The sequence below is a fragment of the Lissotriton helveticus genome, chromosome 8 (assembly GCF_964261635.1).
Source record: "Lissotriton helveticus chromosome 8, aLisHel1.1, whole genome shotgun sequence".
In the NCBI taxonomy this organism is placed as follows: Eukaryota; Metazoa; Chordata; class Amphibia; order Caudata; family Salamandridae; genus Lissotriton; species Lissotriton helveticus.
Genome location: NC_136069.1, coordinates 1,023,748,804 through 1,023,767,050, shown reverse-complemented (window position 1 = coordinate 1,023,767,050; position 18,247 = coordinate 1,023,748,804). Strand labels below are relative to the sequence as shown.

The 18,247-nt window shown below is 49.2% G+C and overlaps 1 protein-coding gene across 1 annotated transcript in view; it reads left to right on the top strand.

The window, feature by feature from the left end:
* The window catches only part of EGFL6 (EGF like domain multiple 6), a 580,012-nt gene that overhangs the window by 404,184 nt on the left and 157,581 nt on the right, over nt 1-18,247 (top strand). Inside the window, exon 8 of the mRNA XM_078657865.1 lies at nt 305-652. Within this exon, the coding sequence (XP_078513991.1) occupies nt 305-652 (348 nt within the window). The remainder of the gene's footprint in view (nt 1-304; nt 653-18,247) is intronic.

Here is an 18,247-nt window from a genome sequence, read left to right as displayed (position 1 = left end):
AGTACAACTTTCGTACATGAAGAGCATTGAAATAGGTGCTAGTTTAAAAGGCTGTGGTTTCATTTTAGACAAAGAAAATGGCATAATTGCCGCAAGCGTGTTCAGCTCCCCGCTTTTTGGAATGGTTGCAGATGGAACGTAAATGAAACTAAAGAGACCAGCACACTGTGAACATATGTAGATTACTTATTTCATCTGCAATGTTATTTTTTCTCATTAAAAAGCCCTCTTTGGTAGCACACAAATCAAGTTGCCTGCTAAGTGTGATTTAATCCTAACATTTGGTGTTGTATTGCTTTTCCAGTTATCCCAGAAAATTCTGTGAAAGAAGGTTCCAGGATATCAGGGTCTGCCAAGGATACTCTGAAGAAACTGCTAGACCACAAGAAGAGCCTGAAGAAAAACCAGGAGATAAAGAACGTGATTCCAGAGGTTACAGTCACCGCTCCCCCAAAGGTCCGCCTGCAGCCTTTCGACTATGAAGATGGGGTCTACATTGGCGGCAATCAGAATGAACTGGAAGCTGAGGACGAGGAAAAGGGCGAAGAAGAGGAAGAGGAGGAAAGTTTTGTTGACGAGGAAGAGGATGAAGACGAGGAAGATATTGAGAACTACAACACCCAAGAAAAAAAGCTCAGAGGAGATGTTTTTGGTAAGTATTTTGTTTTTGTTTAAAGAGCAAACAATAGAGACATCGGGTGGACTGATTAAATTCATATGCTACTTGATTTGGAAACCTATCATTTATTTACATCAAGATTTATGCACATGACCAAACTTGATCAGATTTTCATGTGGCTTAATTTTTGGTTGAATGTAAGATTTAAACTTTTGGCCTCGTTTCAACTATCATTTGTGGCATTGCTGTTGTTTTATGGTTGAATATGTGTGATGTATATGTTATCATTACATGAATATTCAGTGTTCAGAACAGTGACGTTAGCACATCTTAACTTAGATTGACAAAAATATTTGCTTAGCTATAAGAGTTGCTCATGTCAAACCGTGTTGTGCTGCGACTTCCTTATGACAAGTTCAACCCAAGTAGACACACTATGTGGCACTCATCAGATCTCAGACTAATTGTCTTGATAAAGTCTCTATCACCTGTTCTAGAACAGTTTCTATCGAATTGTGCATGTTTTCGATGAAGCACATGCATGAATCATTCATAGGGAGAATGGAGTTATGAGATGTCTGTGAAACGCGAAGATATACACGAAATAATATTGCCGTTTTTATTTTCTGCTCAGAGATTAATCTGCTAATGTCTGCTAAATGTTTGACACTTTTTACAATGTTGCCCTTTGCACTTTTTAGATTTGAGGCAACTTCGGGCAACTTTGTGGCAACTCACATGAGTTTTATTCAATTGCTATTATATGTAAGCCGACTGTGTGGTTCACTCCCAAACAGCAAAATATTTAAAAACAGGAAGATGGCCCTAGTTTATGTGCTACAAAAAGGGTTTGACATTCATGAGGTGGGTGAACCAACTCACATTTGATACCCCTAGGACCTTCAACAGGGAATCCTCAAAGTTATTTACATCAATTTTCACAAGAATACACAGGTGGAATTCTGTCACATAATACACTGTTGTTGGTATGCTCCCCCACTCTCTTATTCAGTCTGTAAAAAATCTCCCTCTCCTCTGAATGATACCTTGGGTGACCCAAATGTTGATAAGCAAAGCAATGTAAGCATTACGTTTCCCAAAAAACTCTTGCATGATTCTCAGAGCAAAGACTGTTCTCCAAGATTCATTGCAATAGCACCCATCTGACCTGGTTTAGCATTCGGTTCTTAGTGGGTTAACCAAATGATGTTAGTTCTGCACACAGCATTGTTGGGTACATTCTTGAATACCCAAAGGAGGTAAGCAAGACTTAATTTACCAGAATGCATTAAAACAAGTAAAACGCCAGTAATTTAGCAATTGTGCCTACAGAAAGTGTCCTTCCTGAAAGAAGTTAGTATGCATATCTATAAAGAAAACAGTGAAATGAAATAAAACAAGGATAATAATGTCAAAAAAGAAAATAGCCATCCAGTCATGGCACATTGCGTTCTAACGAAGGGAGTAAAGTTAGCCAAATTGGAGAAGGCACCATACAGACAACTACTTATGTACAATGTTGACTGAATTATATTGGACCTGCAAATCAACTGGTACTGAATGTACAAGGAGAGTACACTATAAACTCAAAGAAACCTTCTCTGAATATATGGATCAGAAAGAGAGAGACAGTATTGCTGGAATTCTGTTGAATATTTGGTACTTTGAGGACGAATAGAAGTGCATGGAATTTTCAAATCTGGATTTCCCCAAATTAGAGAATGTGCTAAATTTGTAAATATGATTTCTCAAATTATTGAAGGTGTTTCCAAAACTACAAGCACTTCTGTGAAATTGGCAAGGATTTTTTTTTGTGGATAAAAAAGCAGATGAAAAATCCAGCAAAACCTACGTTTTTGTTGAAAAAACCTTGCACAATTATTTTTGCTAGAAATGTAATCAAAATTCAAAATACTACGTTTTGCAAGCTTCGCAAATTCAGATATTGTGGTGTATCTAATGTTTGGAAATTATTCCACTATACTTACACTTCTGCACAACCTTTAAATAAAAGCGATTTCAGGTAGTGTTCCCCATATATGCAAAAACACTTGCACCCACTTGTAAGTGCTGCTTTTTAGAAGAAACCCTCAGGAGATCGCCGTGCTAATGTGAATTGACATCACCTGAACCTGTAGCCATGTTTTTATGAAAGCAACTACCTGATCTCCAGTGTAGAGAAGTAGGGTCTGCAGCCACGGCCCGTGGAGGGAGTTTCGGTGGGGCGGAGAGGCGGGGCATTGGAGGGGCAGGGTGGGGGGTGCTAAAAACCGGAGTATGGATTATTGAAGGTAAGTAAACAATTTAATAAATAAAACGAATTTCGTAGCGCACCCTGCATCACATTTTGCGATGCAGGGCGTGCTACAAAATTCGTTTTTTAGCAACCCCCACCCTGCCCCTCCCACACCACGCCTGTCTGCCCCACCGAAACACCCTCCACGGGCCGCGGCTGAGGGTCTGCTTCCTATGGTCACCCCCACTTTTTGCTGTGATTTTCTGGTTTTTCGACTTTAGACTGGCTGTGGCCCTGCTAATCAGGACCACAGCCTAGCTGTTCTCTCTCTAAATTGATACCATGTACTTTAGGTACATACCAGATTGGGTATTGGGTCACCTTTGTGAGTCCCTGTATAGTGTACCATAGGTACCCAGGGCATAGGTGCATCCAAGGCCTACCAGGGGCTGCAGCATTTATTATGCCACCCCTGGCTGGACCTCCAAACTGACACCACAGGTCTGTTCACACAGCCTGGGTAAGGTGATGTATTCACCCCTTACTTAGATAATGTATACCTATATCTACCTACATATATAGACACATGATAACCTATAAGTCAAGCCTATGGCAGGCCTTAGCACTCCTGGAAGCAGAGTGCTTGGATTTATGTGAGAGGGTGCCCTAGTATGAGCTGAGCCCCTCTGCAGCTTTTGGAACCATCTCCTTATAGCTGTTCTATGATATAGCCATACCATATACTCTAAAGTGCATTATAATCCTCGCGGTTAATGCTAACTTTGGTTTGGCTTTATCAAAACATGTTGTGTAAGGGTCAAACACTTTGGAATACTACCCCCCCCCCCCCCCGCCAGTCCTGACGGCAGGGGTAGCATTCCACCCTTCAAGAGGGAGAAGCCATGTAGTTACTGGTTTACCCGGTTAAAGTTAAACAGAGCCTCAGCATCACAAAATGGATGCTGCTGCCACAAGCACGAGTCTGACCTCCTGCTGCTGGACAAAACTCCGGCAGGGGAGGCCTGGACAATAGTTGTCCTGTCCAGGGAGGTGCCAGCACCTCCCCAGACAGGGTTTTGTGTATTTGGGCATGGAGGGCTGCATCAGCTTATGCTTTTCCAGACACTGCCTGGGGCACACAAGGTGCTCCATGCATAGCCCGGTTCAAACCAGTTGCTGGGGCACTCCAGCCCCGCTCTTGTGTGAAACTGGACAAACGGAAAGGGGTGTAACCACCTCCTTCTCAGGTCCACCCATAGGAGGGACCTAGCCAGGTAGTCCAGCCCCTAACCTTAGTATAAGTATAGGAGCTGTGCCCCTAGGACTTTAGATTACCCTGAACGAATCTTCACAAGACATATCCTGGACCTTCAACATTCCATTTCGACTGGAAGATGAAAGACATCTCCCTTGTGGTCAAGGAGTGACCACCCTGTGCTAACAGGCACCAACAGCAACTTTGCCGGTCTTCATTTTCAAGGCTCCCACCGGACCCCGAAGAATCTGCGACACAGGAACTAAACTTCCAGACTTCGCTGACTCCGACCCACATCCACAGTAAAGCTGAGACCTGTGGCAGACACGAGAGATGTGGAACCAGACACCTTGGACATCCTGCATTTTGCTAACTGCTCGACTCCCGAGGTACCCTCGCAGTTGTGCATTGGGGTACGAGAAGCCTCAGCCTCGAGCACCCTTTGCACTGAAGCACAGGCCCCCACACTCTGCGAGTGTCCCGTGGGCCCCGCTTTTGCATTTGTGCTTGATGCGTCTTCCTGGTTCCTTGCCGTTGGCTAGGGAGCCCCCTAAAGACTTTTCCTTGAAACAAACTTGCTTTCCTGGTTGCTCCAGACTTGTTCCAGCTTTCTTCCAAAGGAGAAGCACCACCGACATTGCTGGTCTGCAACAGAGCCAATCTTGACATCCTGCAGGGGTTGCGTTTGCCAAGTCTTGTTGGGTTCAATCCGGATACCGATACTGCTGTCAACTAGATCCTTTGTGGGACAGCTTGAATCCAGCGCCTGGTCATCCTCGATGCCTCCTGGACCTCGTGGCTGAAGAGACAAACTCACCTTCTTCACCTGAGATCATCGTGACATCACCTGGTTCCTTCCTGGTACCTTCCTAGTCAGTGGCTAGTGACCCAGACTCTGTCCCCTCTGCTTTCAGGTTCTTCAGATCTTTGATCCACCCTTAGATCCACCGGGACCCTTTTCCTCGTGTCGCCTGAAGCACTTCTTTGCAGATCTCCAAAGAAAACGACGACGAAACCCGACACCAAAAGGCACCTATGCACCCGGCTTCCCTGGGTGAGGTAACACGAGTACTCCGGTGCTCCCGTGGGTCTTGACTCTCGAAGTGTCCTAGTCTAAAGGGGTTTTGTTGTAGTCCATCCGGAAGTGCCCTTAAACAGTAACTTTGTAACTTCTTCGTTTCCCATAGAAAGTCAATGGTAACTCACGGCTGTGTTTAGACACTGCACGTGTCTCCCGTGGGCCTCCTACTTCCTAACCTTTGCTTGATTTGTGTAGCCCCAGCGATTCTCTAGGCCCTAGGTCTACTTTCTATTCCAGAAGTGGTTCTTATACCACTATTTTAGTATATGGTTTATGAGGCCCCTAGGGCATTACTGTGTATTGTGCAACTTATCGTCTGCTAATTGACTAACTTGTATTGTGCTTTTTCCTCTGACCGCATAAAGAGTGCAGAGGGGTTGTGTTTAGAATAAATACATATATATTTGATATATACCTTGTGTGGTGCCATTCATTTGGTATTCAAGGAATTATAATTGGTAAAACAACTAGCTTCTCATGCTCTCTGAAGTCTTAGCCTATTGACTGCTGGTCAATGCTACCACTAGGATAGCTTTCTATAAGGTTGACTTTACAACCACCATCAATAAGGGTCGATTAGACTGGTGCAAGGTGCCCACTAGAACTAGTGGTACAAAAGGGGGTGGTGATGGACGGAGCATCCGAACCAATCAAACACTCACACCCAGTCAAAAGATCTGGGTTGAATCCATTACCGTTCTTTAGCCCACTCTGCCACCCCAGTTCAGAAATGGCTATATGCAAATCAGTCTGACCCTGTGCCTCATGGGAACAGTCCAGCCCGAACTGCCAAGCCATGCCTTCCCTGGACCGGAAACAAGCTTCCGAGGACCTGTTTCTGGCATTACAGCCACATTCAGCCCGGCTTGCTTGAATCCAGTGGCAAAGTGAGGAAGGGACTCACGTCTGAGCATACCCTGCAACACCCATGGCGGCCAAAAGCGGTACAAAAGGGGGTGGTGATGGACGGAGCATCCGAACCAATCAAACACTCACACCCAGTCAAAATATCTGGGTTGAATCCATCACTGTTCTTTAGCCCACTCTGCCACCCCAGTTAAGACATGGCTATATGCAAATCAGTCTGACCCTGTGCCTCATGGGAACAGTCCAGCCCGAACTCCCAAGCCATGCCTTCCCTGGACCGTAAACAAGCTTCCGAGGACCGGTTTCTGGCATTACAGTCGTCTTCAGCCCGGCTTGCTTCAATCCAGTGGCAAAGTGAGCAAGAGACTCATGTCTCAGCATACCCTGCCACACCCATGGCGGCCAAAAGCGGTACAAAAGGGGGTGGTGATGGACGGAGCATCCGAACCAATCAAACACTCACACCCAGTCAAAAGATCTGGGTTGAATCCATCACCGTTCTTTATCCCACTCTGCCACCCCAGTTCAGACATGTCTATATGCAAATCAGTCTGACCCTGTGCCTCATGTGAACAGTCCAGCCCGAACTGCCAAGCCATGCCTTCCCTGGACCGTAAACAAGCTTCTGAGGACCGGTTTCTGGCATTACAGCCGTTTTCAGCCCGGCTTGCTTGAATCCAGTGGCAAAGTGAGCAAGGTACTCACGTCTGAGCATACCCTGCCACACCCATGGCGGCCAAAAGCGGTACAAAAGGGGGTGGTGATGGACGGAGCATCCGAACCAATCAAACACTCACACCCAGTCAAAAGATCTGGGTTGAATCCATCACCGTTCTTTAGCCCACTCTGCCACCCCAGTTCGGACATGGCTATATGCAAATCAGTCTGACCCTGTGACTCATGGGAACAGTCCAGCCCGAACTGCCAAGCCATGCCTTCCCTGGACCGGAAACAAGCTTCCGAGGACCGGTTTCTGGCATTACAGCCGTCTTCAGCCCGGCTTGCTTGAATCCAGTGGCAAAATGAGCAAGGGACTCACGTCTGAGCATACCCTGCCACACCCATGGCGGCCAAAAGCAGTACAAAGGGGGTGGTGTTGGACGGAGAATCCGAACCAATCAAACACTCACACCCAGTCAAAAGATCTGGGTTGAATCCATCATCGTTCTTTAGCCCACTCTGCCACCCCAATTCAGACATGGCTATATGCAAATCAGTCTGACCCTGTGCCTCATGGGAACAGCCCAGCCCGAACTGCCAAGCCATGCCTTCCCTGGACCGGAAACAAGCTTCCGAGGACCGGTTTCTGGCATTACAGCCGTCTTCAGCCCGGCTTGCTTGAATCCAGTGGCAAAGTGAGCAAGGGACTCACGTCTTAGCATACCCTGCCACACCCATGGCGGCCAAAAGCGGTACAAAAGGGGGTGGTGATGGACGGAGCATCCGAACCAATCAAACACTCACACCCAGTCAAAAGATCTGGGTTGAATCCATCACCGTTCTTTAGCCCACTCTGCCACCCCAGTTCAGACATGGCTATATGCAAATCAGTCTGACCCTGTGCCTCATTGGAACAGTCCAGCCCGAACTGCCAAGCCATGCCTTCCCAAGGGCCGGAAACAAGCTTCCGAGGACCGGGTTCTGGCATTTCAGCCGTCTTCAGCCCGGCTTGCTTGAATCCAGTGGCAAAGTGAGCAAGGGACTCACGTCTGAGCATACCCTGCTACACCCATGGCGGCCAAAGCGGTACAAAAGGGGGTGGTGATGGACGGAGCATCCGAACCAATCAAACACTCACACCCAGTCAAAAGATCTGGGTTGAATCCATCACCGTTCTTTAGCCTACTCTGCCACCCCAGTTCAGACATGGCTATATGCAAATCAGTCTGACCCTGTGCCTCATGGGAACAGTCCAGCCCGAACTGCCAAGCCATTCCTTCCCTGGACCTGAAACAAGCTTCCGAGGACCGGTTTCTGGCATTACAGCTGTCTTCAGCCCGGCTTGCTTGAATCCAGTGGCAAAGTGAGCAAGGGACTCACGTCTGAGCATACCCTGCCACACCCATGGCGGCCAAAAGCGGTACAAAAGGGGGTGGTGATGGACGGAGCATCCGAACCAATCAAACACTCACACCCAGTCAAAAGATCTGGGTTGAATCCATCACCGTTCTTTAGCCCACTCTGCCACCCCAGTTCAGACATGGCTATATGCAAATCAGTCTGACCCTGTGCCTCATGGGAACAGTCCAGCCCGAACTGCCAAGCCATGCCTTCCCTGGACCGGAAACAAGCTTACGAGGACCGGTTTCTGGCATTACAGCCGTCTTCAGCCCGGCTTGCTTGAACCTAGTGGCAAAGTGAGCAAGGGACTCATGTCTGAGCATACCCTGCCACACCCATGGCGGCCAAAAATGGTACAAAAGGGGGTGGTGATGGACGGAGCATCCGAACCAATCAAACACTCACACCCAGTCAAAAGATCTGGGTTGAATCCATCACCGTTCTTTAGCCCACTCTGCCACCCCAGTTCAGACATGGCTATATGCAAATCAGTCTGACCCTGTGCCTCATGGGAACAGTCCAGCCCGAACTGCCAAGCCATGCCTTCCCTGGACCGGAAACAAGCTTCCGAGGACTGGCTTCTGGCATTACAGCCGTCTTCAGCCCGGCTTGCTTCAATCCAGTGGCAAAGTGAGCAAGAGACTCATGTCTCAGCATACCCTGCCACACCCATGGCGGCCAAAAGCGGTACAAAAGGGGGTGGTGATGGACGGAGCATCCGAACCAATCAAACACTCACACCCAGTCAAAAGATCTGGGTTGAATCCATCACCGTTCTTTATCCCACTCTGCCACCCCAGTTCAGACATGTCTATATGCAAATCAGTCTGACCCTGTGCCTCATGTGAACAGTCCAGCCCGAACTGCCAAGCCATGCCTTCCCTGGACCGTAAACAAGCTTCTGAGGACCGGTTTCTGGCATTACAGCCGTTTTCAGCCCGGCTTGCTTGAATCCAGTGGCAAAGTGAGCAAGGGACTCACGTCTGAGCATACCCTGCCACACCCATGGCAGCCAAAAGCGGTACAAAAGGGGGTGGTGATGGACGGAGCATCCGAACCAATCAAACACTCACACCCAGTCAAAAGATCTGGGTTGAATCCATCACCGTTCTTTAGCCCACTCTGCCACCCCAGTTCGGACATGGCTATATGCAAATCAGTCTGACCCTGTGACTCATGGGAACAGTCCAGCCCGAACTGCCAAGCCATGCCTTCCCTGGACCGGAAACAAGCTTCCGAGGACCGGTTTCTGGCATTACAGCCGTCTTCAGCCCGGCTTGCTTGAATCCAGTGGCAAAATGAGCAAGGGACTCACGTCTGAGCATACCCTGCCACACCCATGGCGGCCAAAAGCAGTACAAAGGGGGTGGTGTTGGACGGAGAATCCGAACCAATCAAACACTCACACCCAGTCAAAAGATCTGGGTTGAATCCATCATCGTTCTTTAGCCCACTCTGCCACCCCAGTTCAGACATGGCTATATGCAAATCAGTCTGACCCTGTGCCTCATGGGAACAGCCCAGCCCGAACTGCCAAGCCATGCCTTCCCTGGACCGGAAACAAGCTTCCGAGGACCGGTTTCTGGCATTACAGCCGTCTTCAGCCCGGCTTGCTTGAATCCAGTGGCAAAGTGAGCAAGGGACTCACGTCTTAGCATACCCTGCCACACCCATGGCGGCCAAAAGCGGTACAAAAGGGGGTGGTGATGGACGGAGCATCCGAACCAATCAAACACTCACACCCAGTCAAAAGATCTGGGTTGAATCCATCACCGTTCTTTAGCCCACTCTGCCACCCCAGTTCAGACATGGCTATATGCAAATCAGTCTGACCCTGTGCCTCATTGGAACAGTCCAGCCCGAACTGCCAAGCCATGCCTTCCCAAGGGCCGGAAACAAGCTTCCGAGGACCGGGTTCTGGCATTTCAGCCGTCTTCAGCCCGGCTTGCTTGAATCCAGTGGCAAAGTGAGCAAGGGACTCACGTCTGAGCATACCCTGCTACACCCATGGCGGCCAAAGCGGTACAAAAGGGGGTGGTGATGGACGGAGCATCCGAACCAATCAAACACTCACACCCAGTCAAAAGATCTGGGTTGAATCCATCACCGTTCTTTAGCCTACTCTGCCACCCCAGTTCAGACATGGCTATATGCAAATCAGTCTGACCCTGTGCCTCATGGGAACAGTCCAGCCCGAACTGCCAAGCCATTCCTTCCCTGGACCTGAAACAAGCTTCCGAGGACCGGTTTCTGGCATTACAGCCGTCTTCAGCCCGGCTTGCTTGAATCCAGTGGCAAAGTGAGCAAGGGACTCACGTCTGAGCATACCCTGCCACACCCATGGCGGCCAAAAGCGGTACAAAAGGGGGTGGTGATGGACGGAGCATCCGAACCAATCAAACACTCACACCCAGTCAAAAGATCTGGGTTGAATCCATCACCGTTCTTTAGCCCACTCTGCCACCCCAGTTCAGACATGGCTATATGCAAATCAGTCTGACCCTGTGCCTCATGGGAACAGTCCAGCCCGAACTGCCAAGCCATGCCTTCCCTGGACCGGAAACAAGCTTACGAGGACCGGTTTCTGGCATTACAGCCGTCTTCAGCCCGGCTTGCTTGAACCTAGTGGCAAAGTGAGCAAGGGACTCATGTCTGAGCATACCCTGCCACACCCATGGCGGCCAAAAACGGTACAAAAGGGGGTGGTGATGGACGGAGCATCCGAACCAATCAAACACTCACACCCAGTCAAAAGATCTGGGTTGAATCCATCACCGTTCTTTAGCCCACTCTGCCACCCCAGTTCAGACATGGCTATATGCAAATCAGTCTGACCCTGTGCCTCATGGGAACAGTCCAGCCCGAACTGCCAAGCCATGCCTTCCCTGGACCGGAAACAAGCTTCCGAGGACTGGCTTCTGGCATTACAGCCGTCTTCAGCCCGGCTTGCTTGAATCCAGTGGCAAAGTGAGCAAGGGACTCATGTCTGAGCATACCCTGCCACACCCATGGCAGCCAAAAGCGGTACAAAAGGGGGTGGTGATGGACAGAGCATCCGAACCAATCAAACACTCACACCCAGTCAAAAGATCTGGGTTGAATCCATCACCGTTCTTTAGCGCACTCTGCCACCCCAGTTCAGACATGGCTATATGCAAATCAGTGTGAACCTGTGCCTCATGGGAACAGTCCAGCCCGAACTGCCATGTCATCACCACCCCCTTTTGTACCGCTTTGGCCGCCATAAGTGTGGCAGGGTATGCTCAGACGTGAGTCCCTTGCTCACTTTGCCACTGGATTCAAGCAAGCCGGGCTGAAGACGGTTGTAATGCCAGAAACCGGTCCTCGGAAGCTTGTTTCCGGTCCAGGGAAGGCATGGCTTGGCAGTTCGGGCTGGACTGTTCCCATGAGGCACAGGGTCAGACTGATTTGCATATAGCCATGTCTGAACTGGGGTGGCAGAGTGGGCTAAAGAACGGTGATGGATCTAACTCAGATCTTTTGACTGTGTGTGAGTGTTTGATTGATTCAGATGCTCCGTCCATCACCACCCCCCTTTTGTACCGCTTTGGCCGCCATAAGTGTGGCAGGGTATGCTCAGACGTGAGTCCCTTGCTCACTTTGCCACTGGATTCAAGCAAGCCGGGCTGAAGACGGCTGTAATGCCAGAAACCGGTCCTCGGAAGCTTGTTTCCGGTCCAGGGAAGGCATGGCTTAGCAGTTCGGGCTGGACTGTTCCCATGAGGCACAGGGTCAGACTGATTTGCATATAGCCATGTCTGAACTGGGGTGGCAGAGTGGGCTAAAGAACGGTGATGGATCTAACCCAGATGTTTTGACTGTGTGTGAGTGTTTGATTGGTTCAGATGCTCCGGCCATCACCACCCCCTTTTGTACCGCTTTGGCCACCATAAGTGTGGCAGGGTATGCTCAGACGTGAGTCCCTTGCTCACTTTGCCACTGGATTCAAGCAAGCCGGGCTGAAGATGGCTGTAATGCCAGAAACCGGTCCTCGGAAGCTTGTTTCCGGTCCAGGGAGGCATGGCTTGGCAGTTCGGGCTGGACTGTTCCCATGAGGCATAGGGTCAAACTGATTTGCATATAGCCATGTCTGAACTGGGGTGGCAGAGTGGGCTAAAGAACGGTGATGGATCTAACCCAGATCTTTTGACTGTGTGTGAGTGTTTGATTGGTTCAGATGCTCCGTCCATCACCACCCCCTTTTGTACCGCTTTGGCCGCCATAAGTGTGGCAGGGTATGCTCAGACGTGACTCCCTTGCTCACTTTGCCACTGGATTCAAGCAAGCCGAGCTGAAGACGGCTGTAATGCCAGAAACCGGTCCTCGGAAGCTTGTTTCCGGTCCAGGGAAAGCATGGCTTGGCAGTTCGGGCTGGACTGTTCCCATGAGGCAAAGGGTCAGACTGATTTGCATATAGCCATGTCTGAACTGGGGTGGCAGAGTGGGCTAAAGAACGGTGATGGATCTAACCCAGATCTTTTGACTGTGTGTGAGTGTTTGATTGGTTCAGATGCTCCGTCCATCACCACCCCCTTTTGTACCACTAGAACTAGTGGACACCATATGCCAGGCTAACTTCTCGCATCCAGTTCTTGTGCCTTTGGTTGCCCATTTTACCATTTGCCTACACTCTCTGCTATACATTTTGGTACCTTCTCTGTATGTTATCGGCCCTTTTTACCTTTGTTTTCCCATTGAAAATCCCCATTACAATGTATCATGTTGAATTGTGAAACGCAAATTATATTTATACCCCACTTGCCTCACAAAATATGTTTCCAACATTAACTCATGGGCGCCCATTCATCAAAACGCAAGGGATAGTGCAAGTAACATCATGCGACCTTTGACCCCAGAGAAGTCACTCCTTGTCCCGCCCTTAGCATCTCAAAAGCCCCAGTTTGCTGCTGAAAATTTAGGTGGAAGTGCAAGCAGTGGACATTCTCAAAATAAACATTACTCTTAGATTTTTCTTCACTTTCTGCATCTTCTGCTGTCTTCCTGGCCCCTGCAAGCAGGGTAGCAAGGGAAGTGCTAATGGTGCAACAAGGCTCTGTGCATGGCACACAAGGCTCTTCACAATCCTGCCCCTGATTTCTTTAAAAAAACATTCAAATGGTATACTCCCAAGAGCATGCGCCGTTCCACAGCAGCCAAAATGATGGCCACCCCAGATTTAATAAAGCTTGCCGGGGAGGGAGGTGGGGGCAGAAGCTTCTCATTTGCCATCTGCAAACTTTAGAGCTCTCTGCCCTTTAAGCTTAGAGTGCAATCTGAATTGCATCTATTTAGGAAACAGTTAAAAACTCTAATTTGGGCACGCTTTTCAGTGCATTAGGTATCTCCTCTAGGCTTACTGATTGACGCTAACGCCAAGAAACCCTTGGGCATTCACGCACTTTATAAGTCTTTTACTTACTTACTTACTTACTTACAGGGCACACAATGGTAGAAGCTAAAAATCTGACTGCCTTACATTTAGGGCAACTTACTCAAAAAATTTCAGGAGGAAGATAACCATCATTTTGGAGTAGATCACATAGTCATCCCTGTCAATTGTCACGCTACATTCATTACTCAAATGCAAATAGGTCCGTTTTACATGTCATCAAAAGAAAAGGTTAATGTAATGCAAATAAGCTAAGCAATTAAAGCTGAGGACGATGTTCTTTGTTAATAACCCATCATAGTCTCTGGCCAGTATGTATTTTGTCAATAACATAAGAGAAGGGGACAGGGAGTGTTTAAAAGTTCAAGCACCCTTGTTCCCAAGAAGAAGTACAAATACACCAGGAGGGTAACTGTTCCTAAGAAAGATATGGCTGGTTGGATAAAAGTGGGAGTAAGGGAGACTTCCTTATTGGAAGGTAGTACCCTCTCACACACAAGTATGGGTGTCATGCTTCATCATCTGAGCTCCTCATGGGGCAGGTGCTGCAATGCCCCACGGGCCCCGCGAAAGGCATCTTTGGTGGAGATCTTTTGTATCTAGCTGTGATGATGAGTGCGGGTGTGTGGGGAGAGTGAAATGAAGTGAATAAAAATTAACCTAAGGTGTACCGAAAGATATTTATTATCAGAAGTCTCCTTGGTAGGGTAAAAAATTGTGTGAACTGTCAACTATAGTTATGAAGACTGACAATCTCTCAATGTGTGTTCTAGAAGGTCGACATGTTTCATGCCTTAGAGGTCCAGGAGGGATCTCTGGCATTTCTTCCGGACCAAAAACGGGTATCACTACGCTTAGTCAGGGCTGGGTGCATAGATCTAGGAATTTCAATAGATTCCAAAAAAGACTAATAAGGATGTAAGTCAAAAAGTACCTACAATGCATAAACCTATTCCAGTCTCCCAATGCAACCCTAAAGTCAAGGAGCTGACGTGCCTTGGGTCAGAAGTAGAGGACAGCGTAAAGACTGCAGTGGAAATTATAATTCAACACGATGATGAGCTTGTCATATATCCTGCCCGGAAATGACACTCTCACCATTGACAGTGAGTGACAGGGCTGCTTCTCTGCAGCCAATCAAGAGCATATTATGGTGTGCTGCCTGGATTCAGATGGTCTCTCAGCCACCATTGGACTGCTGATCTCTCCTCATGAAAATGACTGGTTAAATTAGACAGCAGGCGCACACAGCGTCCCATGTGTCTTCAACATAAAGTGACAGGAGCAAAGTTTCAAGACCACAGATGAAACGGGTATTGGGCTGGCGGCCTCAGCCAGCCTACAAGACTGTCAGAGGTTGTGTGCTCTTTGGGATTCGGGAAGAACATGCCTGAGGTGAGCGAGAACAGACTCTCCCAAAAAGCTGTAGGCAGATCCAGGTAATACAAGTGTGATACCGAAGAAAGAACAAGGAAATGGACTATTGCTCTGTAAAGTGATGGGATGAGGGAACTGCCAGGCTATGATAGGGCAGATTAGGGAAGAGATTTTGCTGAATTTGCTCCTGGGTGAATTGGAGATCAGGCAAGATGGATGCAGAGATTGTTTGGTGATGTTGAGTATTTTGGAAGTTCTGGAGCATACAGGCAGTAGTTCTGCTCTTCTTATTTTAGGTACAAAAGGGGGTGGTGATGGACGGAGCATCTGAACCAATCAAACACTCACACCCAGTCAACAGATCTGGGTTTAACCCATCACCGTTCTTTAGCCCACTCTGCCACCCCAGTTCAGACATGGCCATATGCAAATCAGTCTGACCCTGTGCCTCATGGGAACAGTCCAGCCCGAACTGCCAAGCCATGCCTTCCCTGGACCAGAAACAAGCTTCCTAGGACCGGTTTCTGGCATTCCAGCGTCTTCAGCCAGGCTTGCTTGAATCCAGTGGCACAGTGAGCAAGGGACTCACGTCTGAGCATACCCTGCCAACTTATGGCGAACAAAGCGGTACAAAAGGGGGTGGTGATGGACGGAGCATCCGAACCAATCAAACACACACACCCAGTCAACAGATCTGGGTTTAATCCATCACCGTTCTTTAGCCCACTCTGCCACCCCAGTTCAGACATGGCCATATGCAAATCAGTCTGACCCTGTGCCTCATGGGAACAGTCTAGCCCGAACTGCCAAGCCATGCCTTCCCTGGACCGGAAACAAGCTTCCTAGGACCGGTTTCTGGTATTCCAGCTGTCTTCAGCCAGGCTTGCTTGAATCCAGTGGCGAAGTGAGCAAGCGACTCACGTCTGAGCATACCCTGCCAACTTATGGCGAACAAAGCGGTACAAAAGGGGGTGGTGATGGACGGAGCATCTGAAACAATCAAACACTCACACCCAGTCAACAGATGTGTGTTTAATCCATCACCGTTCTTCAGCCCACTCTGCCACCCCCGTTCAGACATGGCCATATGCAAATCAGTCTGACCCTGTGCCTCATGGGAGGGGTCCAGCCCGAACTGCCAAGCCACGCCTTCCCTGGACCGGAAACACGCTTCCTAGGACCGGTTTCTGGCATTCCAGCCGTCTTCAGCCAGGCTTGCTTGAATCCAGTGGCAAAGTGAGCAAGGGACTCACGTCTGATCATACCCTGCCAACTTATGGCGAACAAAGCGGTACAAAAGAGGTGGTGATGGACGGAGCATCTGAAGCAATCAAACATTCACACCCAGTCAACAGATCTGGGTTTAATCCATCACCGTTCTTTAGCCCACTCTGCCACCCCAGTTCAGACATGGCCATATGCAAATCAGTCTGACCCTGTGCCTCATGGGAACAGTCCAGCCCGAACTGCCAAGCCATGCCTTCCCTGGGCCGGAAACAAGCTTCCTAGGACCGGTTTCTGGCATTCCAGCCGTCTTCAGCCAGGCTTGCTTGAATCCAGTGGCAAAGTGAGCAAGGGACTCACGTCTGAGTATACCCTGCCAACTTATGGCAAACAAAGCGGTACAAAAGGGGGTGGTGATGGACGGAGCATCTGAACCAATCAAACACTCACACCCAGTCAACAGATCTGGGTTTAATCCATCACCGTTCTTTAGCCCACTCTGCCACCCCAGTTCAGATATGGCCATATGCAAATCAGTCTGACCCTGTGCCTCAGGGGAACAGTCCAGCCCGAACTGCCAAGCCATGCCTTCCCTGGACCGGAAACAAGCTTCCTTGGACCGGTTTCTGGCATTCCAGCCATCTTCAACCATGCTTGCTTGAATCCAGTGGCAAAGTGAGCAAGCGACTCACGTCTGAGCATACCCTGCCAACTTATGGCGAACAAAGCGGTACAAAAGGGGGTGGTGATGGACGGAGCATCTGAAACAATAAAACACTCACACCCAGTCAACAGATCTGGGTTTAATCCATCACCTTTCTTTAGCCCACTCTGCCACCCCAGTTCAGACATGGCCATATGCAAATCAGTCTGACCCTGTGCGTCATGGGAACAGGCCAGCCCGAACTGCCAAGCCATGCCTTCCCTGGACCGAAAACAAGCTTCCTAGGACCGGTTTCTGGCATTCCAGCCGTCTTAACCAGGCTTGCTTGAATCCAGTGGCAAAGTGAGCAAGTGACTCACGTCTGAGCATACCCTGACAACTTATGGCGAACAAAGCGGTACAAAAGGGGGTGGTGATGGACGGGGCATCTGAAACAATCAAACACTCACACCCAGTCAACAGATCTGGGTTTAATCCATCAGCGTTCTTTAGCCCACTCTGCCACCCCAGTACAGACATGGCCATATGCAAATCAGTCTGACCCTGTGCCTCATGGAAACAGTCCAGCCCGAACTGCCAAGCCATGCCTTCCCTGGACTGGAAACAAGCTTCCTAGGACCGGTTTCTGGCATTCCAGCCGTCTTCAGCCAGGCTTGCTTGAATCCAGTGGCAAAGTGAGCAAGGGGCTCACGTCTGAGCATACCCTGCCAACTTATGGCGAACAAAGCGGTACAAAAGGGGGTGGTGATGGACGGAGCTTCTGAACCAATCAAACACTCACACCCAGTCAACAGATCTGGGTTTAATCCATCACCGTTCTTCAGCCCACTCTGCCACCCCAGTTCAGACATGTCCATATGCAAATCAGTCTGACCGTGTGCCTCATGGGAACAGTCCAGCCCGAACTGCCAAGCCACACCTTCCCTGGACCGGAAACAAGCTTCCTAGGACCGGTTTCTGGCTTTCCAGCCGTCTTCAGCCAGGCTTGCTTGAATCCAGTGGCAAAGTGAGCAAGGGACTGACGTCTGAGTATACCCTGCCAACTTATGGCAAACAAAGCGGTACAAAAGGGGGTGGTGATGGGCGGAGCTTCTGAACCAATCAAACACTCACACCCAGTCAACAGATCTGGGTTTAATCCATCACCGTTCTTTAGCCCACTTTGCCACCCCAGTTCAGACATGGCCATATGCAAATCAGTCTGACCCTGTGCCTCATGGGAACAGTCCAGCCCGAACTGCCAAGCCATGCCTTCCCTGGACCGGAAACAAGCTTCCTAGGACTGGTTTCTGGCATTCCAGACGTCTTTAGCCAGGCTTGCTTTAATCCAGTGGCAAAGTGAGCAAGGGAAAACGGTCCTAGGAAGCTTGTTTCCGGTCCAGGGAAGGCATGGCTTGGCACTTCGGGCTGGACTGTTCCTATGAGGCACAGGGTCACACTGATTTGCATATGG